The 24,297-nt window shown below is 34.0% G+C and overlaps 5 protein-coding genes across 5 annotated transcripts in view; all 5 read right to left on the bottom strand.

Moving 5' to 3' along the window:
• Positions 1-24,297, bottom strand: part of LOC143552896 (mitochondrial import receptor subunit TOM5 homolog) — a 54,056-nt gene that overhangs the window by 16,332 nt on the left and 13,427 nt on the right. The gene's annotated exons all lie outside the window — the stretch shown is intronic.
• On the bottom strand, positions 3,261-5,603 carry LOC143552886 (SNAP25 homologous protein SNAP33-like). The gene is made up of 6 exons (XM_077043003.1): positions 5,469-5,603; positions 4,532-5,061; positions 4,069-4,162; positions 3,835-3,968; positions 3,495-3,592; positions 3,261-3,411 (listed from the first exon to the last, which is right to left on the bottom strand). The coding sequence occupies exons 2-6, from the start codon at positions 4,976-4,978 to the stop codon at positions 3,312-3,314; spliced, it is 873 nt and encodes a 290-aa protein (XP_076899118.1). The 5' UTR covers positions 4,979-5,061; positions 5,469-5,603; the 3' UTR covers positions 3,261-3,311.
• Positions 8,722-10,419, bottom strand: LOC143552877 (zinc finger protein ZAT9-like). The gene has a single exon (XM_077042994.1). The coding sequence runs from the start codon at positions 9,973-9,975 to the stop codon at positions 8,782-8,784; it is 1,194 nt and encodes a 397-aa protein (XP_076899109.1). The 5' UTR covers positions 9,976-10,419; the 3' UTR covers positions 8,722-8,781.
• On the bottom strand, positions 13,787-15,658 carry LOC143554231 (UDP-glucose 6-dehydrogenase 4-like). The gene is made up of 2 exons (XM_077044041.1): positions 15,637-15,658; positions 13,787-15,430 (listed from the first exon to the last, which is right to left on the bottom strand). The coding sequence occupies exon 2, from the start codon at positions 15,420-15,422 to the stop codon at positions 13,980-13,982; it is 1,443 nt and encodes a 480-aa protein (XP_076900156.1). The 5' UTR covers positions 15,423-15,430; positions 15,637-15,658; the 3' UTR covers positions 13,787-13,979.
• Positions 17,900-22,406, bottom strand: LOC143552867 (target of rapamycin complex subunit LST8). Its single transcript, XM_077042984.1, has 11 exons — positions 22,322-22,406; positions 21,423-21,547; positions 20,827-20,928; positions 20,622-20,734; positions 20,157-20,226; positions 19,974-20,051; positions 19,478-19,594; positions 18,679-18,773; positions 18,506-18,585; positions 18,356-18,415; positions 17,900-18,216 (listed from the first exon to the last, which is right to left on the bottom strand). The coding sequence occupies exons 2-11, from the start codon at positions 21,528-21,530 to the stop codon at positions 18,089-18,091; spliced, it is 951 nt and encodes a 316-aa protein (XP_076899099.1). The 5' UTR covers positions 21,531-21,547; positions 22,322-22,406; the 3' UTR covers positions 17,900-18,088.

Below are 24,297 nucleotides of genomic sequence, written 5' to 3'. Positions count from 1 at the left end.
TAACCTTTTCAACGTAATGCAAATCACCAAACTTTAAGAATCTAATCGAAGTTGGGTGTTTATATTGAAAGAAATTATACACCACCGTTTAAAGCCCTTGATCTTAAAAGATCATGAATACGCTAGTACCGAATGGACTTAAAGGATGTGTTGTATAGTTTTTTAAACATGTAAAGGTTGAAAGTTGCAATTAGCCTAAATTCTAATTTTAATAACCAGTATATCATATCTTTACATGATAAATGCTTAAAGATATGGTCATTTTCAAAACTAAATAAAGGTGAAGTTGGTACAAAGAGAATCTTGGTCGTACCTGATGTTGATTGGACCACATCAAGTACTTGCGATCTGGATCCAAGTTCTAACCACAAAAGATATGAGAGATAAGTGGTTATGGAGAGCATGGAATAAATTAAATTTTCCATGACATGCAAGGAATAAGGCATTATGGTGTTATCCAAGCATAAGAAACCAGGATCCTCTATAAAAAGGCAAGGAATCCATGCAAGGATGATGGTGAGAAAGGAGAAGTTGGTTCTCCATGAAGAGAGAAAGAGATGAGATGCTAGTGGGGGGTATTTTCCATTGCAAATGGGATGTCTGAGTACGTAGGGGTAAGTCTCTATTTATAGAGCAAAAATAGACTTTATTAGGTTTTCCCTATGTGGGCTTTCTCAAGCTTAATGGGCTTAACCTTTTACTGGGGTGGGAGAATTACATATTTCACCTTTCAAAACCTCACTAATTGCATATTTACCTCGCTTAAAAGCTTAATAACACCCCCCCCCCCCCCCCCCCGTTCAAACATCCTTAATTGCATATTTAGCAAGCCTAAAAATTCAGTTGCATATTTCACATCCTTAGTTAAAAGATTTTGCAGATTTACCCATTTTGATTTATTTTATAAAAAAATACTTCATACTTGACTATTTTACCTTTACTTTTGTTGGAAATGTGACCCAAGAACATGAAGTGATGAAACTCAACATAGATCGACTCTTTTATGTTTATTATAAATTCTTGACAGTTGCACACAAATTACATGAATCTTTTTATTTATACTAATTAACTTCCTAAACATATTATAACTCAAACTGCTACATCCTAAACTTCCAAACTTGTAAGATAAACATGCATTTAAACAAACATACTAATCAACCATTCTCTTGCTCTTTTCCAAAATCAAACCACATAGGTTTAATCATTCTTTTCTTCTTGCTCATGCATCATTATTTTCTATTTTCATCGTTTTCCTTCTTTCTTTCTTTCTTTCTTGTTTTAACTCGAAAGCTAGTTTCTTGCTCTTTCTTCTGAATAAAGGATCATATTACTTGCTTTATACTTGCTCTGGCCAACTTGCAAAGAAGTTTTCTTGCCTAAACTTGCTAAACATTTTAGTGACCAACTTGCTAATCAATTTCTGGCCTACTTGCTAATCATATTTTCTTGTGGTTTTGTTGCTTATTGACTTGCGGATATTATTTATGATTCTTGCGAAAGTATCTAATTAACTTGTTGGAACTTGTATCCTTCAAAACAACAAACCCTCAACCTTCTATCCTTGATCTCAAATAGATCGATCGTTGTTGCGGCTCTTTCTGTTTGCTTCACTTTTCACATGATCACGCTTCCATCTTCACAAGACCACGCCTACTTTCTTCTCACAATCACACTTTCATCTTCACGCCTATGGAATTTGTTGTTGATCACCGTCGCAAGATTGTCCTGATGGCTTCTCTAGTACTCTAACTCAACGACTCTCAAAACCGCCCTCTCCTTCACCAAGTTTTGATGCCAATTGTTGGAAACCAGCCCAAGAACATGAAATTTGATCTCAACCAAGATAGACTTTTCTGTTTATTTTAATTTTCTTACACTTGCACACAAAATGTATACCCCTAACCATCTATTCATACCAATTAACTTTCTAAACATACTATAACGCAAACTCCTACTTTCGGTAATTTCAAACTAATAAGATAAACATGCAATTAAACAAACCTAATAATTGATCACTCTAAACATTCAAACTATTAATTAAAATACTAATTAATTAAACTTTTTCAAATTACCCCTTCAACTTTTATGATAACATATTTCAAGATTAACTTCGAATATTCCACCTTTATCTTGAAATAAAGCCATTTGCTTGCTCTTTTCCCTATCAACGATAGGTTTAATTGCCTCTAACTCGAGAATTGAGCTCATCTACATCACGTGTAAGTGAATTAAGAGCTTTTTTTGTGGCTATATATATCAGACCAAGTTAGTAAATCATGTAACATAATTACAATTTTATGGCAAAAAATAAACCTACAAAAACAAACTCAGTTTTCAAGCTTTGAACCCATGTTGATTGACAATTCCTTAAGTTACCCGAGTATGTGAAGGACCAAATGAAGGAGTTATGTTGTTACTGCAATATTCTCAAGCATACGAAAAACATTATGAAACTCGTCCTGGAGACTATTATATTGTAAGAGGGACAGAGATGAAGAGCATGCCCTCTTGATGAAAATATGCAACGAAGAGAAGACATTAAATTGATTGTGAGATACGGTCAAAGTGAAGAAACAGGGTCATGTGAAGTAATCAAAGTTGAAGAATTTGTTGTATGAGACAACCGCATAGAGGAGTTTGAATCGTGTAATACAATCATATGTGATAGATCAACATGAAGAACCTTGTGATACAGAGTTGTGTGAAATAACTATACTTGAATACTTGTGTGAAACAATCAAGAAAATGTGAAAGACGTTTGTAAAAAGCAAACGAGGTGTGAATTTGTAATTATGTCTCTACCAAATCAAGAATCGTACTTATGGCAACAAGTTATGCACCTCTTAAAATTTAAGAGGTCCCTGACTGGTATATTATATGTCGTAGAGATACAGATAGAGGAAAGACATGTTTCTTCTCACCCTCTCCACATCCTACTTTATTTTGGGATTGTACTGGGTATGCTTGTTTGTTTGTAATGATGTATTTAAACCAAAAAACCATGTAGAATGTTTTAAAACATCATCGTCGTCGTCATACTCAGTAAATCTCACTAATAGCAAACCTATGGTAGGGTCTAAGGATGGTAAGATATAGACAACCTTACCTCTACCCATAGGTATAGAGAGGTTGCTTTCGGTGAGACCCCCAACTCGATGCTTTAAAACATCAATAGTAGCTAATGTTTCTTTGTGAATTTCTAAATTGATTGTGTTTTTGTTGTATGCACGAATCAAAACATTAATAAAAAAAATCGACACATACAAAAGTTTATTAACATCATACACAAGTGGAACAAAATAATCGTTGATCTACTTTGCAAGCAAACTTCGAGCACGTTGATTAGCACCTCCAACTCGGGTATTGAGCTCATCAACATCATCTTCAATTCGATTAAGAGCATCTTTATGGCTGCATATATCAGAATCGGTTCAGTATACCATGTAACACAAATACAATTTTATGACAAGATACACCTACAAAAACAAACTCACTTTTCAAGCTCTGAGCCCATATCAATCGCCATTTCCTTAAGTTCCCCGAGTATATTACTCAAGTCCGAGAGCGCATCATCTTGCTTCGTTTGCTCATACTGTTATGGTTACAAATGAGTTATCAGAAAATGAATATAACAATTTCCTAATGGGCATCTAGCATGTCAATCATGTCAGGTTGACAGGTTCCACACGAACATCGGAACATGAACCATGTTTTTATTTGTATTAAAAACACCAACCCTTATCCGTACATAAAATCATCACCCGAATTTAACCCATTTATCAGGTCAGCCCAAACATACCATGACTTTCTGAAAAAAGTCAAATTTTTACATACCTTGACTTTCTCTAACGCGTTTGTGGGTTCATGAAGCGGAGTTCTTGAATGCTGCTGTCCCTTAGTTGGGCCGATTGTAAGTCCCAGCTTTTCTCTTTGTTCCAAACGGGCACCCTTTCGTTGTGCAGGATCATCTGAAAAATTATCTAACCTCAATAACTATAACAATGAAATCAAATTTTCTAACTTACAAATAGATCACGAAAAAACCTAAAATTGTTAAATCTCGATCACCTCTCATGATCACGGGTCCTTTTATTGCCCTGCCCTTTTTAGGCTTCCAAGTTCTCGAGAATATGCCACCTAAACTTCCCAAAAGCTTCTCGCCCTGCATAATATTATAATTTTAAAATCTTAATACAAATTCGGGCACTTTAATCGACCTGTGTTACTTATGACTGTATTATCTCAAACGGTTCAAATAACAAAGATTAGCTAAAACGGAACGTGTCAAACAGCTTAAACTGCATACAACATCCTACATTGTCTTATTCAAGATTTTAGATTATTACCATAAAGATATTATATTTGAAATGAAATTTACGCATTAATTACTTATAAAAACTATATAAATTAAGTGTTTGCGTGTCAACCCAACCCGTTTTGGCCAATACTTAAAAAAACTAGCCCATTCCAATATGAGCCCGTTTGAACACACCTCCACCGACTTTGATAAAAAAAGACTAAAGAGCCATACCCTGCTAAGATCCTGCTCGATATCAGCAGCGGTCGTGTGGGTCCGGGTGATCTGCTCACCCTGTTGATGCAACATAATCATAGTTTTGGTGGCATCTTCGCGCATGTTTTCCGCAATTTTTAACGCACTGTTGACCGTTTTTGTAGTCTCTTCGGCTTTATATGCAGCATGATGCTCTAACTCTTGCACCTCTTGGTTCTCAATTCCACCAGAATCAACAAAATCATTCTTGTATCTGTTTCTTGATGTGTAACTAACTTTGTAACCCGACCCTTTAACTTCGTCATCATCAAAAAGAGCGGATCTTGAATCTTGGACCGGTTTTAAGGTTGACTTTTTGGTCAACTCGTCCTCGGAAGTGAATGGATTTGGAGCATGTTTATCAGAGTTAACCGAGTTGTTTTTAGCGGCTCGGTGATGGAAATGAGGTTTCTTGAATCCTAACATATTGAATTTATGCTGGATTCTGCGGTTTTTGATTATAGTTAAATCAGTTAATACACAAAATATGTGAAAAAGTAACAAGGCTCCTGAAAAAAACAAGAATTGGACTCGAATTACATACGATTATGAAGCAAGAAAATCAAGATAAATGCATATGAATAACACATTCATAGAAATTTCAGAATCTTGTAATAACTAGTAAGAAATTAACTAATTTTGATTGAATCTTCATGCGAAATCCGAAAGAGCACTTAATGTTCTAATAATAATAATAATCTTGATTTTGTTAAATTAATTTTGCATAACAACAAAAAGCAAGGCACAATGGTTGAATAATATAATCAGTTTATTCCTAAATTAAGTGGTTACTGAATTGAATCAAGAGCTAGCTGTTAATTACACATCAAAAGAGAAGAAATTGATTATTATATAATAATCAATTTAACAGCAAATACAATAAGAAGGAAGAATAGTTGAAATAAACTGATAATACCTTCGATTTGTTTGTGATAGGAAAGAAATGATGTCTAGATGAGAATATATGTATACAAAGCAAGCAATTGAATTGAATGGTTCAGTTGAAGAAGAACACAGGAAATGCGGTGGAAGAGACGACAACCGCGTTAAGTAATTGGACCGGGTTTTCAATTCAAAAACCTTCCCGTCTACAAGCCAACCCTTTTTTTCCCTCAATTTGTTGTTGTAAACTTGACTTTAAGGTGTTTTATTTAAAAGGTATTTGGTGTGTCGCGCGGACATGGTCGTCTGCAAACTGTTTGTGTTCGTGAATACGTTTTATTAAAAAACGTCTGCGCAAGCTCTTTTTGGTGCAAACTTGGCTCAGCCACTTCTAACGTCTGTAAATGGTTAAAACACTACACTCTACCAACACACTCTCCACCACCACCACCACTGTCCACCAACCACCACCGCCTTCTACCATCACCACCCACCACTACCACTATCACCATCCAGCACCACCACCACCCCACTACCACAGTTCATATACCACCACCAGTTTATTTTAACAATCTACAGACATTTAAAAAACAATCGGTCTTCTTCTTGCAGACTACAGAGAATTGGTCCACATCTTCTTCCACAGATGTATGGTCTGCAGACCTCAGACATTTTACATCTTGAAAAACAAAAAACAAGTACCTAGTCTTTAACACAAGATCTCTAGGAATTAGGTGTTTAAAAGTTGTGTCTTGTCAACGTACCTCCATCCCCATTACCTATTGTCAGAAACTATACATTGTTATTTTACCTTTGTTTACAACTAGTTCTTTTAAAATAACTAGATTTCATTTTTACTTTGCATTTACAATTATTTGAATCGACGACCTTACATAGACGGTGGTAACGTATCATGCATTTTAATCTTCTAAAACCAATCGGTTATCAAAAAAAGACTTGTTCATCACATTCTAGAAAATGAAGAAAAGGGGTCAAAAACGTAAGTTGTCAAGGTACACTTTTGACACTTTAAGAAACATATATACTTTTTTAAGAAACATATATACTTTTTAGACAAATTAATTTAATTTCTTCTTTAAATAATAGAGCAGGTGGGGAGTCTAAAAATTATTTAATAGAGTTTTTCTTCAAAGTGATGTAGCTTACAAAAATATTTACAATTTAGTGTACCGTAAAAATTATTTATTAAAGTGGTGTACTTTTGTAAGAAATGACATATTTACCCTTAATAACAAAAAGAATAATAACTGAATACAAAATACTCAACCTAGAAGATGCCGGCATAAAAATAAGAAAAACGAAGATGCCAGAGGCACCACCACCACTATCTCTCTCCGGCCGAATTATTTCTTCAATAACCTTAATTTACACCTGCAAATCCTTCATTATAACCGCTCCTTCACCGCTAGCACCGGAAGATTGGCGAAGGCTGTGGAGCTTGGTCTGGTCATCGAAGTGATATTGACTTTATATATTATTTACAAATACATTAAAAAAATTACACACAAAACTAATAATAACAAGTATAGCCAATTAAATTAGGAGACAGAAACACGACTTTTAAAATATCCATTTAGATAAATAATCTATTTGAAAAATATTTTTCTAACTACACTTGTTGAGAAAAAATATCTTTTTATTTTTTATAAACAACAATTTATCCAATTCATACTCATAACTTACGTACCATAAATATTGACTCTTGGTCATGATACAATCTAGGACTTTCCCATAACTAGTGCTCTTAGAGGCTACCATTGGGCAACCAAAAAAAAATAACCTTATGCAATAGTAATAAAGTTGTAAAGTTTTTTATTAAAGTCATATTAAGTTTTTTCTTTACTTTTTGTTTTTTTCTTATTAAAGTCTTTATTATTTTTTTTATTGTTTTTATATATGCTATAAATGCTAAAATCTTTAAATTTAAGTGAAGTAAATGAAGTTATATCAATCTTGGTTAGTAGTTAGTGATGATTTTTTTAATTTGACTTTATTTTATTAAACTAGAAAAACAACACAATAAGCAACTATACAATCATACAACAACCCCCCACCCCTCTCCAAAAAAAAACATATTGAACACGTTCCAATCATCCCAAAACATAGCTGAATATCTCGACCTATTCCGAATCCAAAGATATCCTAGAACTTTTATCTTCTCTACCAAATCCGCCATAACAATCCGCTTCCTATCAAAAACCAAAGAATTCCTTGTCTTCCACAAACACCATTGTAATATATATGATAGCATTTAGAGCTTTAGCTTTCTTCTCCAAACCGGAGTGTTTATGTTGATCCAAGATATCCCTAAAGCTTAACGCGTAAATGCTCGGTAATCAATTTGACTTAAGTCTAATATTATGAAACTAGATTGGTATTCATATATGTTCATTTGTCTTACCTAATTTAAAAGAAAAATATAAACTAAAAAATGAATTACATAGGATTGAAAAAAAAACTAACTTTGAGTGACTATATTAGAATAGTAGAACTCTAGAAAACCTTTGTTACTAATTTATGAAGCCTTCATATATCATTACATTTTTAATTTTAAATATAAACTGACAGTCTGAAATAATATTAAAATAGCTAAACAAGCTCGTGAAACAATTTGATTAAGAATTCATGTGTTTACAAAATAAAATAATAGTGAAATAGGCAAGAGGCACATGTAATATTATAATGTGCCATAATCTTATGGAACAAGTTGTTTGTTGAATTAATATACCTAAATATTCAAGTGTTATCTAGGTATTAGTTTGACAGATCATCAACAGTAGATGCTTCTTCCTTTTACCTTTATTGAACATCAATATTTTAATATATATTATATGATCTTTAAACACTTAATAAAAAAATATTTCAAAGTTGCTGGACATTTCTCATTATCAAATATAGAAAAGTATTAAAAGTGTAGTTGAATATTAATACTTTGTTGACTACTTTAAGAAAAACGAACTAAACCGAGTTGGTTCGTTTAACTTTGAGCCCGAGCTGAAGCTGGCTCAACTCATTTCGCTCTTTAACGAGCTCTATTAATGTTTATGAATGAAGAAAACCAATGTATTTCACCAAACTGTAATACTATCACAAAGTGTGTTTCGACTACCGACGAATGTTTTTCAAACAAAAAAAAGTACATCAATTTTTTTTTTAATTAAATAACTTCAAATTTTTATATTTCATAGAAACATCCAAACGATTTACAGTATGATAAACCCGTCACTTGAAAAATCAATGAATTATGTAAGTTCTGATAAGTTCTGATAAGATCCGGTGCATTAATACCAGTATGATAAACCCGTCACTTGAAAAGATAAAAAGTCTTAGCTTGTTGAGAGCAATCCTAGTACTGATGATTCATGGTTGTAGCCCCATGGATTATACCCTGTTGAACTTGTGTTCATCATCACTATCTCTTGTTCCTCTTCATCCGGAAGCATGTTCAGATCAAAAGAACCTCGGATTTCATGAACCGGTTCATCAAATTTCGTAACCAAATTCGGCTTTTGTTGATTCAGTTTAGCTTCAGCAATCAAATGTGATCTCTTGTGACCCCCCAAAGCCTGCCCTGATGAAAAAACCCGAAAACAAATAGAACATTCATGAGCCCCTACCACCATCGTGTTCTTTAAAGATTCACCAAGATTGAATTTTTCACAACACCCATTGATCATATGATCATGATCTAACACAGGTTCGCCTTTGATCATGTCGGTATCATCGGTTTTTGAATCTAAACAGCATTTTAGTTTCTTGTGACTTGCTTTATGTCCTCCAAGTGCTTGATAAGAGTGGAAACTCTTATTGCAAGTTACACACTCAAAACTTCTCTTGATTTGATCATCAAAACACGACTCGGGTGCTTCTAAATTCTTCATCTTGTAACCGCTTTCGATTACTTTCTCACCCCAACTTCCCACATCTTTAGATAACATGATCAAACACATAGCAACCTCTGCCTCTTGATCATCAACAATATCAGAAACAACACTTGTTGAAACTTGGTTACCATTCAAGGAATCCGAAGACGAATCTTTAGTGGCCACATTTCTCGATCTCGGTTTTGATTTCTTGATTCGAGGGATATTCATATTCACACCCGAATTCTCAGAATGACACTTCATGTGACCGAATAAAGCCTTCCAAGACTGAAACCCCTTTCCACATTCTTTACAAAGTTTATCAAGAACCGCAAAATAGTCTGAATTTGAGTCATTGACAACAACAGCTTTATGAGTCTTTTTGGGATCTTTCCTAAGCTCATAACCTAAATCACTCGAATTTATCGAGTTTACGATATCATTGTTAACAACAGATGAAAGCTTCATCTTCTTCTTATTCTTCTTCTTATTATTATTCTGATGATGATGGTATTGGTCAGTGGAATTGATCACATGAGACCTCATGTGACCTCCCAAGGATCTACCACATGGGAAGCCCTTATTACACAGCTTACACACATGTTTCATCACTTCTTGATCACTTTTTTCGACCGAATTTCGATTCATATTCGACATTCGGATCAGATCAAAGCTAAATCAATACAAAAACAGAAAACTAAAGAACACTCGGATCAAGAAACAAGATCAGACCCTCAAATCTTCAATCTTTATGCAAACAAAATCAAACCCATATCAAGAACAGAAATTTAAAGATCAAGAAACAAGAATCTTTACCAAGAACACAACTTTACACATAATCTTGAAGAACCCATCTCAGAACAAGATCCAAGAAGTGAATTGAAGCTAAGAGTTGAGTAGTAGTAAAGAAAAAAGATGATGAGTTGGTTACCTTTAATACTTTTGAACAAGAAGAGACTATGAGTATTAATCCATGCATGAAAACAAGGATAAAAAGTACTGAAAACATCAATCTGACGGTTGTAACTTCCCCACATTTGGCCTCATGGTTGTTGTTGTTGATCAAAGTTAACAATCTACCCACAGAAATACAAACAGAGTTGTGGGTCCCACTATGGGCCTCTCAAAGTTGACTGATCAGAGTATGACAAGTGTCACACTTGATGGGGGATGGGTAGTTGTGTCATTTTGAAGTTGAATAAAGAATTAGACTGTTTGTAATGAATTGGGACACATGAGAAATGGTCCTACAAGAAGTTTGTGAAGTAAAGAATCCACAAGCCTGCAAATGGAAGCTAAAGCTTTTTTGTGCTAAGCAAGCATAGTAGGTAGTGCCAGTAGCCTAGTGCTAATATAATAATTAATATTTTTTTTTAACGACCAACTAAGTAACGCCGGGTACTCCGTACGCGGCCCCCATTGGCTAAAGATAGCCCGAGCCGGCCACTAGTCCGGACGGACGAAGCCCCTAGCCGTCCACCTATTGAGGGATTCACCGGATAAAACCCGACCCCCACGCCCGCCAAATGGCACGACAGCAAGGAGCCGGTGTAAAACCGGATGAGATAAGGACTCGAACCATCTCCCTCATATCTCTCATATAAATTGGTGGTAGTGAAGTTTGAACTCACTACCTCTCACTAGTAAAGTGAGTGCTCTACCATTGAACCACAACCAATTTATAATATAATAATAATTAAGGTTACAATATATAAAATGTTATAGGAGAGATCATGAAACAGATAAATGAAGGATCATTTATATATGCATAAAAGTGAATCCACGATTATCATAACGAAAACGTAAAGTCGTTCTAAAAAAACGAGAGAATATTCTTGCGAGTCTCTTATAAAAGAATTCAAAACTAAAGTATGCAGGACATGTACGAGACCGGACATAAAATTATTTTATTTTATTTTTTTAATTAGGTGATGCCAGCCTAGTTTATTTGAAGTCGTTTATACGCATTATAACTGAATATGCTAAAATATTATATATTTTTGAATTTACAATAAATGGTATCTTGAGTTTTAGAAACTAGAAATTATTAAATTGATAGAACTATTACATTTATTTGAATTATATTTTTAATTCAGTGTTTTACGTGAGTGTAAACATGAGTTTTGTAGGAGATTTTAGTTTCTTCGTTGAATCAGTTATTCCAACATAAATACAAATAAATATATATATATATATATATGTATATATATATATATGTTACTATAACTAAAGACGATTTAGAGCAAATAAGGATCACACAGTAACTAGCCATCTACAAGTCTAAGCCTGATTGATGATACTCACTAGTAATTGCCGATGAAACCTAAAAGCCGGTTTCATCTCATCACGCAAACCATAAACCTTAATATCTTATTGTTGTTAATCACTATCTTTAGCATTAATTGTATCGTTTAAGCCGGCATCTTAGTACAATGTTTAGCTGTAATGCTAGTGATAACAAGAAAACAACCAACTTTTGTAATTTATTAGTTTTAGCATACAAGTCCAATTCATGACATGTGCATGCACATTATGTGATATTATAGATTATGGAATCCTCTATTCTCATATTTGTATTTAGTGATGTCCATTGGGCAACTTCAAGAATAAACACCATGTACAACTTGTATTGCGTAGAGTACAAGTAATCATGATGCAGAAACATATACACATGTAGTGATGTTAATTAAGGTAAATAATGTTCACTTAGGAGACAAGAGAGTGTAGGAGATTACTAAAAGTGATCAAGTTTGACAACCAATGAAGTGAAGTTTTGGTCACTCTTTGTCCTTTATTCCATAACATTTTGCATACAGTTTTAGGCCAAAGATAAGATGCCTTTGCTTTGATAATTATGCCCCCCTTGATGATTTGGTTGGATAAATAAAAATTATATTTAATTCGCATATCGTATGTTTTTTTTAAAAGGCGGTATTATATTAAAAATAGTCCTAACAAAAAGCTAGAACATAAAAAGGAATATTAGTTATAATTATTACTTAGATTATTGAATAATGCATTATATGCAATAAAAGTATATTAAAAATATATTGCTAAAAAACTTTTAAAAAAAGATGTATTCTCAAAGCAAAAGCTTAACAGACTTTTCAGAATAATGATGCGGAAACATATACACATGTAGTACGTGACGTTGAAGGTTCTCATCGAGTTTCCTTATTTCATCAAACAACCCAGAATTAAGTTATTTCAACTACGTTAATGATTTTTCAAATTGTTCAGGACTAATTTGCATGTAGACCAAATATCCAATAGACTATGTAAGAAACAAATGCAGATCTACCAGCCTAGGCTTTTGTATGCAACCATATCATGAAGTGCATATGTTCCTTTACAAATGTGATGATGGTGTCATGTGTTTGATAAACAAGTTTCTCAATAGGTATGCTTTCAAAATACTCTTTAGACCTTTTCTAATAGGGCATTTTGGAGGGGAAAAAGACCCAAGACGTCCGGGTAAACCACCCCGGGGCGTTTTGAAGGCGTTATTGAGGGCTAAATTGTCTCCCACCGTTGCGTACAAAACAATTGAAATTAGAAGGAGATATGATATGACCAATGTATTTTGGATCAATGGAGAACGAGAGTGCGTTCTCCCCTCCACCACTACGAGTGGTCTTACTGGTAAAGTTAATGAAACTTTGCCAAGATTGTGTGAAGAGAGTGTGGGGCCCGCTCTCTTGATTGGGCAACTATTAAATTTAACTATTTTTAGTTCTTACATGTTTTTTTTGCTTCTTGTTGGTTCTATATATGAATATAGAGGAGGTTGTTCAAAAAAGAAAGAGAAAAAAAATATTTTCTGTTTTAGAAAACAAAATGAAAGTTGACAATAAACAATACAATACAATTGTATTTGCAGGTCCCTAGATTGGATCTTAACAAGACTGACACGAACTATCAAAGGTGTGGAATCCCTTTGATTAATGATGGCAAGAAATAAACAAGTAGAACAATAATACAATTACTTCAAACACTTCTATTGATCATAAACAAATTACAATCAATTCAAGACTCAACACAAAACACAAGTCTTTCTGGTTCACACGAAAAATAGACGAAATGGCTAAACAAAAACCCTAAACCAAACTTTCCCTATTTAACCTGAAAAGTCCGTTCGATCCTTGTCAAACAAGCTTAACAAGTTCGCTTGATAAGTTCATTAGCCACTCAAGCATGTACAACTTAAACATAACTGCACAAAACATAGTTACCATTACAAACGACTATCTATTAACTATTGTCACTCGAGATATACCAACATTATTGAAAGTCAATTAAACATTTAGAGGCATTGCAATATGTAGTCAAATAATAATAAAAAAAATAAAAAATAAAAAGCAAAAATTTATTAGTCAATTGTTTCACCTGACTTAAATGCATAAAACTAAGCCCATTATTAGCCCAACTTGTTAAAATTAAAGCATAAGAACATAAGCCCATTTTTAGCCCAAAAAGATTGACATAAAACAAAGAAAAATATGAGAAATTTCATTTCCATGCAGTTTTATTAATGATCATCTCAACAAAATTTAAATATTTTATTTTGAACGACACACAATAATGCTAAATCACAATTACAGAAAACAAAAACAACATTTACTCAACAAGAACATAATTCTCAATGAACCAAACCTTCAACTTTATGCCACTGCAGGCATATCCTTCAACCATGAATCCAATGGCTTCCCAATTGAATACACAATGAACCCAATCTCCCTTAGCTTCTTAGCATCCACAACATTTCTTCCATCAAACAAAAACGCCGGTTTCGGCATGCTATCATAGATCTTCTTGTAATCAAGATTCTTGAACTCGTCCCACTCGGTCAATATACAAACCGCGTGTGCGCCCTTAGCTGCTTCATACGCGTCCCAGACCACGCTAACTGACTTAACCGACCTCGGGCTCATGGGCTGCAAGTGCACTGGATGGTCCCAGTCAAACTTGTTCATAGCAAGATCCCTCCGAATTTGTTCTTCGGTCACTTGAGGATCATAAATGCTCAAATGAGCCTTATCTCCTAACAACCCGTTACAAACATCAATAGCGGGTGTTTCACGCGTGTCACCCGTGTCTTTCTTGAATGAAAACCCGAGAACCGCAATCTTTTTGCCTGAAACCGTGTTAAACATCGAAGAAACAATCCGGTTGACGAATCGGTTCTTTTGGTAGTCATTCACTTTAATCACTTGCTTCCAATAATTAGCCACTTCGGGTAGCCCGTTGCATTCGCAAATGTAAACGAGGTTAAGGATATCCTTCTGGAAACAAGATCCCCCGAACCCCACACTGGCGTTCAGGAACTTGTGTCCAATTCTTGTATCTTGTCCCACTGCGTGGGACACCTGTGTCACGTCAGCGCCTGTGGCTTCACAGAGCGCTGACATGGCATTCACAGAGGAAATCCTCTGTGCCAAAAATGCATTGGCGGCGAGTTTTGACAACTCTGCCGACCAAAGATTTGTGCACAGAATCCTTTCCTCTGGCACCCAGTGAGCGTAAACATCTTTTAACGCCTTAATCGCCCTTTGACCGTCAGGTGTTTCTCTCCCACCAATCAAGACGCGGTCAGGGGCAAAAAGGTCATCTATCGCGGTCCCTTCCGCTAAAAACTCCGGATTCGACAAGATTTGATACTTCACCCCATTGCTATTATGTGTAAGGATCTTTTCAATAGCCTCTGCGGTTTTCACAGGAACCGTCGATTTCTCAACCACGATCTTATCAGATTTCGACACGTCAGCGATCATACGAGCCGCACTTTCCCAGTACGTCAAATCCGCAGCTTTCCCAGCACCAAGGCCTCGGGTCTTGGTCGGTGTGTTGACCGAAACAAATATGATGTCAGCCTCAGCTACATGTTTCTCAACATTAGTGCTAAAGAACAAATTCTTGCCCCTACATGACTTGACCACGTCATCGAGGCTGGGCTCGTAAATAGGGAGCTGATCACTGTTCCATGCAGCGATCCGAGAGACCGAGATATCGACCACGGCTACCTCTATTGCAGGACACTTGAGGGCAATAACAGCCATTGTTGGACCCCCAACATAACCAGCTCCAATGCAGCATATCTTCACCATTTTTTTAACTGATGCAAATATGAAATATTAAAAAAGATCAAATTTTGTTGAAGAATAACATATATTACATCTTGGGTATGCCACAAAATATAAAATCTATATAAAAAGTTCGACTTTTTTTTATATTCTTGAAAGTCCAAGAAACTTCAAAAATTGTGAAATTTACATTAGAAAGAAAAGTTTTTTTAATAATAATAATAAAAAAAGTTGTTACCTTTTATGCAGAAAGAATTGAAGTTGCAGAATTAGATGGTGAAGAAAATGGAAGAGAAGATGTGTTTAAATACTACACATAAGAAAAGAAAAAAGAAAGTAACTAACTTAAAGATCTGAATTGTTTGGTCACTAAAAAGCTAAGCAAAGTGGCAAAAGTAAGATTTTGAACATTGAACACGTTTCCAAAGTCCAAACTGTACCTAGAGGTAGTTAGCTAGGGGATTTTTTCTAACTTAAATGTTGTTTACTTTTTTTTTATTTTTTTTAAGTATTTCAACGGTGGGGTCGGACTGGGAACCAGGTGTCTAGCCCGTCAGGTTAAACCTCTTTGTGTTCACATTTGAATAGGCCGATTAACGGTCAGACTAATGAACCTGATAAGATGGTCGGATAAATGTTCTGTTTTTTTCTTCCTTCAAAATTACATTTTCTGAGTAGGTTAATACTTGGACACCATATTTTATTTATTGAATTTTAATGATTTTATTTTTATTGTGAATTTTCATACTTTTTGTAATATATATTATTTTAATTTTTTAATTATTTATGATGTAATTTATATTTTTTTACGCGAAACATAGGTTTTAATCTTTCAATTTTCAAGTGTTATGTCTTTTTTTATAGTTTTCTCTTACTTTAATTTTATAGAGGTTAGGCATATATTAATGGACTAAATTTTAATTTTGTCATAAAAATAAAACATATAGTAAAGGATAAAAGAATTTAACGGTCGTGATTCGTGAAGTGAAAGAAATATCATCCACTAAAGTATCTTAATAAGAGATTAAAAGATATATAATTTGGTTTGTATATGCCTTTAACGATTTTTATTATTTAAACCTACGCCTTTAACGTAAAATCTAACTATAAAATGTAGTGTGCGGCTTTTGCATTTACTTTTAAATTATTCATGCATTAAAGTTGAAACCCCATTTATGAAAGCTTCTTATAGGTACCTTTTTTATAAATATTGGTACGGAACCAATACCATATAGAGATAACATATGAGTATTTGGTAATAAATACCGGTACCGTGTCGATAAGCACGATACGATATTCGGTATCCATCTTTCCCATAAATTCGGTATTAGCATTTTTGCTACTAAGGATAATGTAAATTCTTAACAAAAAAATTCATAGTGTTTAAGTATGTAGATAGTTTAATTTTCAAAAACGCCTTCGTGAAGACTGTTGGACTTAATTTCAAGTTTAATGTCCTCGATTAATGAGGTGGGCCGATCTCAAGTAATTGGGCGGTTCAGGTTGGTCTGGTTTCAAGTTACGGAATTAGGTCAATTAGTTAAATCAATGAGTGATAAATGAAATGAGTTGTAGTTAATTTTTCTGGTTATAAGATCGAGAGTTATTCAATTCAAATTCATGTCGGTGAGTTTTATCAATTCATTCTTGAAAAACGACTATTGAATAACAATGTTCAAAAGGCATAAAAAAGTGCAACTATATATATAATATTTATGTGTGTTTTAACGTGAAAATATTACACCAAGATCATGTTATTTCGGTAGAAAGTTGGTTCAAAGAATGTGAAAAGGAAGCTTGAGGAGCAAGAAAAAGAAAACATGAATGATGATGAAAAAAATATTAACAATAAGGGGCTGGTGAGATTTGAGTAAGATTCAAGAAATCATTTCTTATAAGAAAAAAAGGCTCATGATTAAAGAGAACTTGATTTGAAAGTAACACTCATCCAAGAGGCTCTTTAAACGTGTTCATCACCTAATCAAATCGGGTTAAGACTGCATAATTAAGGTTTAAGGAGCTGTCATTAATCATTAAGGAGTTGACACGTCACAAAATACAACACTAAAGTCTTACACGAGATTCATTAATAAGTTTTATCTAAGCAGTTTCAGTTTTATGTGAATTTCAGGTCGTGTTTAAGTTAGCATGTAGGGTTACCGGTTTATTCTTTTAATTTCAAAACATGTGGCCCTAAACATGATGTGTACGTATCAACTTGTGAATAAAAGCGTCGTGTTAGAGTTAATATATGACATGAACTCGATTCGTGTAACTTGTAAACCAACCCATTTAAGTAGGCTCATTAATATTATTATGATTTGTGGAGTACAAAACCAAGATTGGACCCCAGATATATTAAAAGCTTTTGGGTCGCCTTAAATTTGAATGGTTGTGGTTTAAGATGCTTTAAAACTTAGTTAATTAAAAAGTCGTCTTTTGTTGATGAACCAACATTAAATTAAAGTAGTCTACATGTTTGTGATTTACTAAAAAAGAAACAAAAAGAGTTTACTAGATAAACAAATGAGGTTCTACATCAAGGCAACACAATGTACATTCTTCAAACAAACAAACACACACTTTAAACAGACTATGATCCAACAAATAACCATCTAGCGACCTGCAGTCGAACATGGCGGCTGACCCGCACACGCAGCCCAACATCACATCCAATTATGCCACCAGCATCAGCCGGCAGTAGTTTCTGCACCATCGTGAAGAGCACAACACACGGTGGCTTTATGATGTCCCTGATAAACCCTAATATCTTCACCAGTAGACATTGACCATAACCTCGCTGTAGTATCCGAAGATGCTGAAACATAGAAAGCGTGAAACTACATTATTATTATTACATTAATAAAAACCTTTCTTATTTTTCACAAAAACGTCTCTCGACACAATTTTATCATATCGTCACGTGTACATAAAATTGTTGAAAAAATGATAAATACCTGTAATGAGATAAGCACCGTCTACAGAGAACACGCAATCCCACACCCAGCGTTGATGTCCTGAAACATTCAAAACTATAACCTTAACCAAAACAAATCTATGCAACATAAAAAACCGGTTTCTCACACATAATAATAAACTTAACGTACCAACGAGTGTTTTCTCCAAGGTGAACCCGTCAACATTCCATATCTTAACTGTACTGTCGGAAGATGCAGTTGCTAGATACCTGTTTTTAAAATTCATTCCCCAAATATATAAAATAAAATCAGTCCAAAATGAAACCGAACCACCACCGATAAAGGAATGGAATAAATCTAACCGTTGAGGTTCACAAAACTCAGGTGAGAGGAGACATTTAAGGATATAACCGTCATGAGCCTGTAGCTTGTGAAGTGGCTCAAAGTTGGTCATGGTCTGTAATAAAACATTAATTGCTCAGAGAGTTGACTACAGGTGGCAAAATGTTGACCGAGTTGGATTGACCCTGAAGAGTGCAAAAGAGCTGATTTTGAGTTCCACTTCTAGAGCTCAAGCTCGGCTCCTGAGTGGTTTTTCAAGCTCAAGCTCGACTCGTTCTTACATGAGCTCAAGCGCGGCTCATTTTTTATTTATTGATTAGTTTATATATATATATATATTATAAATACTTATTTTAAATGTAACATACTATATTATTAAGTTATTTTTACCCTAAATTTATATATGATAATTATCATTATATAAATGTATAGTTAATTTGTTGAATAAAACTTATATAACTAATATACTCGTTTAAGCTCGTAAGCCAGCTCGAGCTTGATAAGTAAGGCTCGGGCTAGGCTCATTCATAATTTATAATTTCGTATATACATATGCATATAGCATATTATATAATTTAGTTATTTTTATCCGAAAGTTAATACTAATTAAAATATAAATACAAAATTTAATTTAACAAATAAAAAGTTTATAATAAATATGCTCATATAAGCTCGCGAGACAGTTTGAGCTCGAAAAGTAAAGCTCGGAATCAGGCTCGTTTATTTAACGAGCTTATTTATAGGCTCGAGCTCATTTAATAATAACCCGCTCAACCAGTTTCACTGTAACCAAAATGAAGCCACATGACTATACGATACCTGTGTTCCACGCAATAACCTCCACACGTAACATGTTCCTTTGTTGTTTGCAGCAACCACCAAGCTTCCATCCCACATAACCGTCAAAGACCTCACCGCTGTATCAACTTCTGGTACCTGAGTCATAGTCAAGCAGCTGTTGATACATGCAATGTACATAGAGTAAACCTTAACAGATGCCCAAAAAATATAATTCACTTTGTTTTGCATACTAATACTTTAAATTACAATTAACAGCCAAAAATACACATGTATACAGAACAATTACGTTTAAACTATAAAACTTGATGCTTGTTTCTCTTTGAACTTATAGATTTTGACACAACCAACTCAAGTTGTGACATAAAACACACTTTTTAAAATATAAAAACACAAACAGCCTAACCGCAAACCAGTCAGTGTGACACGGACCCGCCCATTTAACTAAACATGTTTTGGTGGGTTTGACAGAAAATGTTAACAAGAAGATAATGAATGACAGAAAATCATCAGTTACCAGCTCACAGCTGCACGAATTGGCAGTCAAGTCCCATACGCGAATATTGCCATTTTGGTCACCAGATATTAATTCAGTCTTCAGAGCCACAACAATACATTACAGAACCAAAGTTAGAAAGAAATAATAAAAACAAAACTTAATCGAACTGAAAGTAACGTAGTTTCAAGAAGGATTAGACACCTGATTAGGATGCAATACAACAGTGTTAACAGCAGCACGACTTTCATACTCTCGCTGGCACCCAGGGGCCCTAATGTCATTTCACATTAGAAAATATCAAGATTGGAGATTGGAGATCAAGATGAGTTCGCATCAAATTGTTAATTGATACCGATCCTATTTCTTAGAGATCGCAAGGAAGGATAAATAATATATTTAATCGAGTCTTTGTATTCTGCATTTTTCAATTTCATTTACTAAAAATCAGAAAACCACTTTATTTGTCCATTAACAGTCACAATGTTAATAATATTATGATATGGATAGTTGTATGCGCAAAAAATTTTGCGACTTCTCGCCTATTTGACCGATTCCCATTTTAGGAAAAGAAAGTATTTAATCCATTAGAGATAAAAAGGTAACAAATTGATCCATTCTTAAATATCGAAATCTTCATGATCCTAATAAAAAAAAAAATTAACTGACCTCAAGTCCCAAATCTTTACGGTTCCATCTTCTGAACCGGAATACATCCATTTTCCATCACATTGGAAGCCTACGGCCATAACGTTGTTTGTGTGTGAATCATAGCTCATAACCTGTCATTGTAACCAAGTATCCATATCATTTATGTATGTCTGTCAGTATGTGTATTATGCTCTCTGTGTGTGTGTATAAAGAGAGAGAGTACAGGCTGAGGGCTGGTCGAATTAACGTCAAAAAGTCGAATGTGCGGGTTCCCTGCAGCAGCCAAGAACCTCTTATCTGGAGTTATTTCAAGCCGATTAACTTGCTGTACAAAAACAAGATTAACACAAACATCAGATGACAAAAAAATACTTCCTTTCTCCAAAAAGATTCTTCTTTTTTCAAAAACTGAACCAAATCAAAATAGTGTCGCCCATAAAATTTAGTTCTAAAGTTTAAGACCCAAATTCATCGCTTTGAACCATTTTGTTCAGCCCACAATTTCAAGCCCAAATGGCAAATGGTAAAACAAAACAGAACCCATTGTGAAAGCCGAAAAAAACTAAACCGAACGATTTATAAAAACCCAAAAACCAAATTTCTAGAGCCCAAGTAAACAGATGGTATCAATTAAAATCAAGAAGATTCATTTACACTATCTTTATATTCTACATGTCTATTTTAAAGGGGGCATATTTTACAAACAAACAAACAGACTCTTTGCAAACAAGAATCAAAACAAAGAGAATATTGTAAAGTAGTCGCCTTTATCGAGAATGAACATGTAAAGATGATAAAAATATGGTTTTGGAGTCTTACAGATTCTGGGTACTGAATGGTTCGATAGCACCGCCCGCTTTTGGCCTCCCAGAACCTAATGGTGTGATCATAACTAGCCGTAGCTAGAATAACAGACGGTTGAGTCATTACTTATTCAGTTATTGCTGGTTAACATTAAACAGAATCAGTAAATGCTTTTAACATACAGATAGATGTTCTTACACAAAATGCCAAAAAAAAAGGCGCAAAAAAAAAAAAGAAAAGAAATTACACTATATTCACTCACATACAAATTTGAAGAATAATTATTGTTATTAATGACATACACTTCATGGTTGTCACTATACAATCACCAGTGGTGTGTTATACGGCCCGCTTAACCATAAGGGCAGAGCAAAAAGTGATCACACGGGGTTGTTTAGATATTCATAGGGGCTGTTTTGATAGGGCACAATAAGGTCATACGGGCTGTTTTGAAAGAGCGAAAAAAAGGCCATATGGATCGTATGAGGCCGCAAACTAGAGCAAAAACTGGTCATACGAGTCATTTTCAGAGTCATATTGGCTGTATGACAAGACGAAAAAGGGTCATACGGATCATGAGAGCCAAATCATACAGCTTGTGCGATTTGTTGAACTTGTTGACTGAAAGAATTGCCTAATGTGACTTCTGACAAAGCCATACAGGCCGTATGATCCGTATTCGCTTTATCATACGGGTCGTGTGACATCATAAAGCTTGTACGTTTGGGCGAAAAACGCCATACGGTGTACCAAGTGTGTGAGTTAACAACAAGCATTGGCTTTCCCCAATTTCATAAATTTTTCAATCCCCATATAAATTCCATATGCATAATTAGAAAAACTCAACAGATACAAAAACTAAAAAAAAATAAAAAAAAATAAATAAATAAAGTAAATGTAAGAAATGATCATACTGATGTTATCTTTCTTTCAAGAATTCTTGGATGCATCAATTATTAAACTTTAAGATCCGAAACTTGTATGTTGAAAGACCTCTGCTGCAGCGATTATGTTACTTGGCATGGGTTATTCATCTAATTTCACAAATCTTTATTCATACAGCTGGGATAATAATAATAATAATAATAATAATAATAATAATTAGGTTAAAGATTGAATTTTTATGACGATAAATTTGCATAGTTTAAAAAGAAAGGAAAGGGTAAAGTACCAAATTGAAATTGAATCAAGAAAAGAAGATTCTGCAAAACCCACTAATAAGAATTGAAACATCAGTGGTGATGTTGTGGCATTTTCTGGCGGCTTGATCCTCCTGGGCCTCTGGTTGTTTGTTTGTTTGTTTTAACCCTATTTCTTGTTATTATTACCAACATTTCATGAATTACTAAGTTTTACCAATATTGTAAAAATAAGTTTTTAACTTGTATCGGATTAGATTAAAAAATGGTACACCGGTTTAACCGGGAGGTATAACTGCAATTTCAACTTGAAAAATAATTAATTATATAATGAAGACTGCTTTTTAGAATACTAATACAATTTGATATTCAAGGTATAGTTGTTGTTTATAGAATCTAGAATTAATCGATAATGGAGATTAAATGCTAGTATACCTGGGTGTTAGTCTGAAATTCACAGTTTGATCTTTTAATAAATTGTTTTGGGTTACTTATTTCACGTAATAATATTTTTCATGTGTCACATTGGGTAAATATAATAGTTTCAAGTCCTATAAATCTTTTATATGTCATACGAAAAAGTGAAAACGAGAACAAGTCTGATGATGGAGTATCGGAAGATATTATTCTCAAAGACATCACACCATAAGGGCGTTTGTAGTAGGATTCAAAATGTTCATTTTTCCGTTGCCACATCACTCTAGGTAACGGAGTTTTCTATGTTTTTTTTACCGTAATTCCAAGCCCTTGTAATCAATACTTAATTATTAATTTTAAACATCATCCTAATTATTGTATATAATTATTTAATTAATAAAAATACCAATTAATTTGCATTCTTAAAATATAATGGGAACTATGAAGAAAAATAAAAAAAGACAAAACATAAGTAAATACAAAATAAATTAATAAAACTATTTTTTTGTTGTATTTGTTTTGAGTATTTTCTTTTTTCTATTCCTCAAGTTCCATCTTACCCTATAAAGTTTGGATGAAATAGGTTGCTTTGGTTGTTTGATAGTTTGGGTTGTTAATTGGTTAAATAACGGGTTGTTAGGATCCATGAAAACAAAATAGAAATAGCAAAAAGATTACGACATATGGAATAAGAGTGTAGGGACAATATTGTTTGGTAGAAAATTGAGCATAATGCTTGTAAATTTCAAAACTGTTAGGAATCACTGACGATTTTTGTATGACACCATTTGTCAAACCAATTATATAAGTTTGTCCCCCTCAATAATGCTTCTAAATAGTTGATTTGGTATTATAAATACCATGTACTGTAACGAGTAATTTACATCCAGTAAAATTTACATTCTCACATTTTCTTTATTCTCTTGCTTCTTTGTTATATTCAAGTTCAAATATTATTTCAATAATCTTGTTACAATTAGGGCTAATATCATAACAAAAACAATATTTTTCTTAAGCCCAACGGTCCCTCCAATGACCATTTTTTTATTTCCCAAACAGTCTTCCAAAAAACGTATAGAGCAAAAAAAAAAAAAAAACGCTCCACACGTACTGGTTGGGATGTTTTAGGCATAAAATATTCAGGGGTGAAGACTCCCAACGGATGCACTAACAAGCATTTGATTCATAGTCATTAACCCTATGTAGTGTACTCCAATCTATGCTACAAATCTTACAATATATCTTCATTGTTTGTTTGTTGGACAAATTCATATCAATATATCATCGTGTCTTGTGGTAAATACCAGTTATCATTAATCATTAAGCAGTTCACT

This window comes from Bidens hawaiensis, unplaced genomic scaffold (assembly GCF_021521415.1).
Source record: "Bidens hawaiensis isolate Kalapana, Puna unplaced genomic scaffold, B.hawaiensis_p1.1 tig00001032_1, whole genome shotgun sequence".
Lineage (NCBI taxonomy): Eukaryota > Viridiplantae > Streptophyta > Magnoliopsida > Asterales > Asteraceae > Bidens > Bidens hawaiensis.
Note: the sequence above shows the minus strand (reverse complement) of the source record. Positions and strands in the feature narration are given on the sequence as shown.

Coding starts and splice junctions, on each gene's coding strand:
- LOC143552886 (XM_077043003.1), bottom strand. CDS start 4,978: ATGTTAGGATTCAAGAAACCTCATTTCCATCACCGAGCCGCTAAAAAC. Junction 4,163..4,531: donor TCGAGCAGGATCTTAGCAGG/GTATGGCTCTTT, acceptor AATATTATGCAG/GGCGAGAAGCTTTTGGGAAG. Junction 3,593..3,834: donor ACGCGTTAGAGAAAGTCAAG/GTATGTAAAAAT, acceptor TAACCATAACAG/TATGAGCAAACGAAGCAAGA.
- LOC143552877 (XM_077042994.1), bottom strand. CDS start 9,975: ATGTCGAATATGAATCGAAATTCGGTCGAAAAAAGTGATCAAGAAGTG.
- LOC143554231 (XM_077044041.1), bottom strand. CDS start 15,422: ATGGTGAAGATATGCTGCATTGGAGCTGGTTATGTTGGGGGTCCAACA.
- LOC143552867 (XM_077042984.1), bottom strand. CDS start 21,530: ATGACTCAACCGTCTGTTATTCTAGCTACGGCTAGTTATGATCACACC. Junction 20,735..20,826: donor ATTCGACCAGCCCTCAGCCT/GTACTCTCTCTC, acceptor TTACAATGACAG/GTTATGAGCTATGATTCACA. Junction 18,774..19,477: donor GGTTATTGCGTGGAACACAG/GTATCGTATAGT, acceptor GTTTTATTACAG/ACCATGACCAACTTTGAGCC.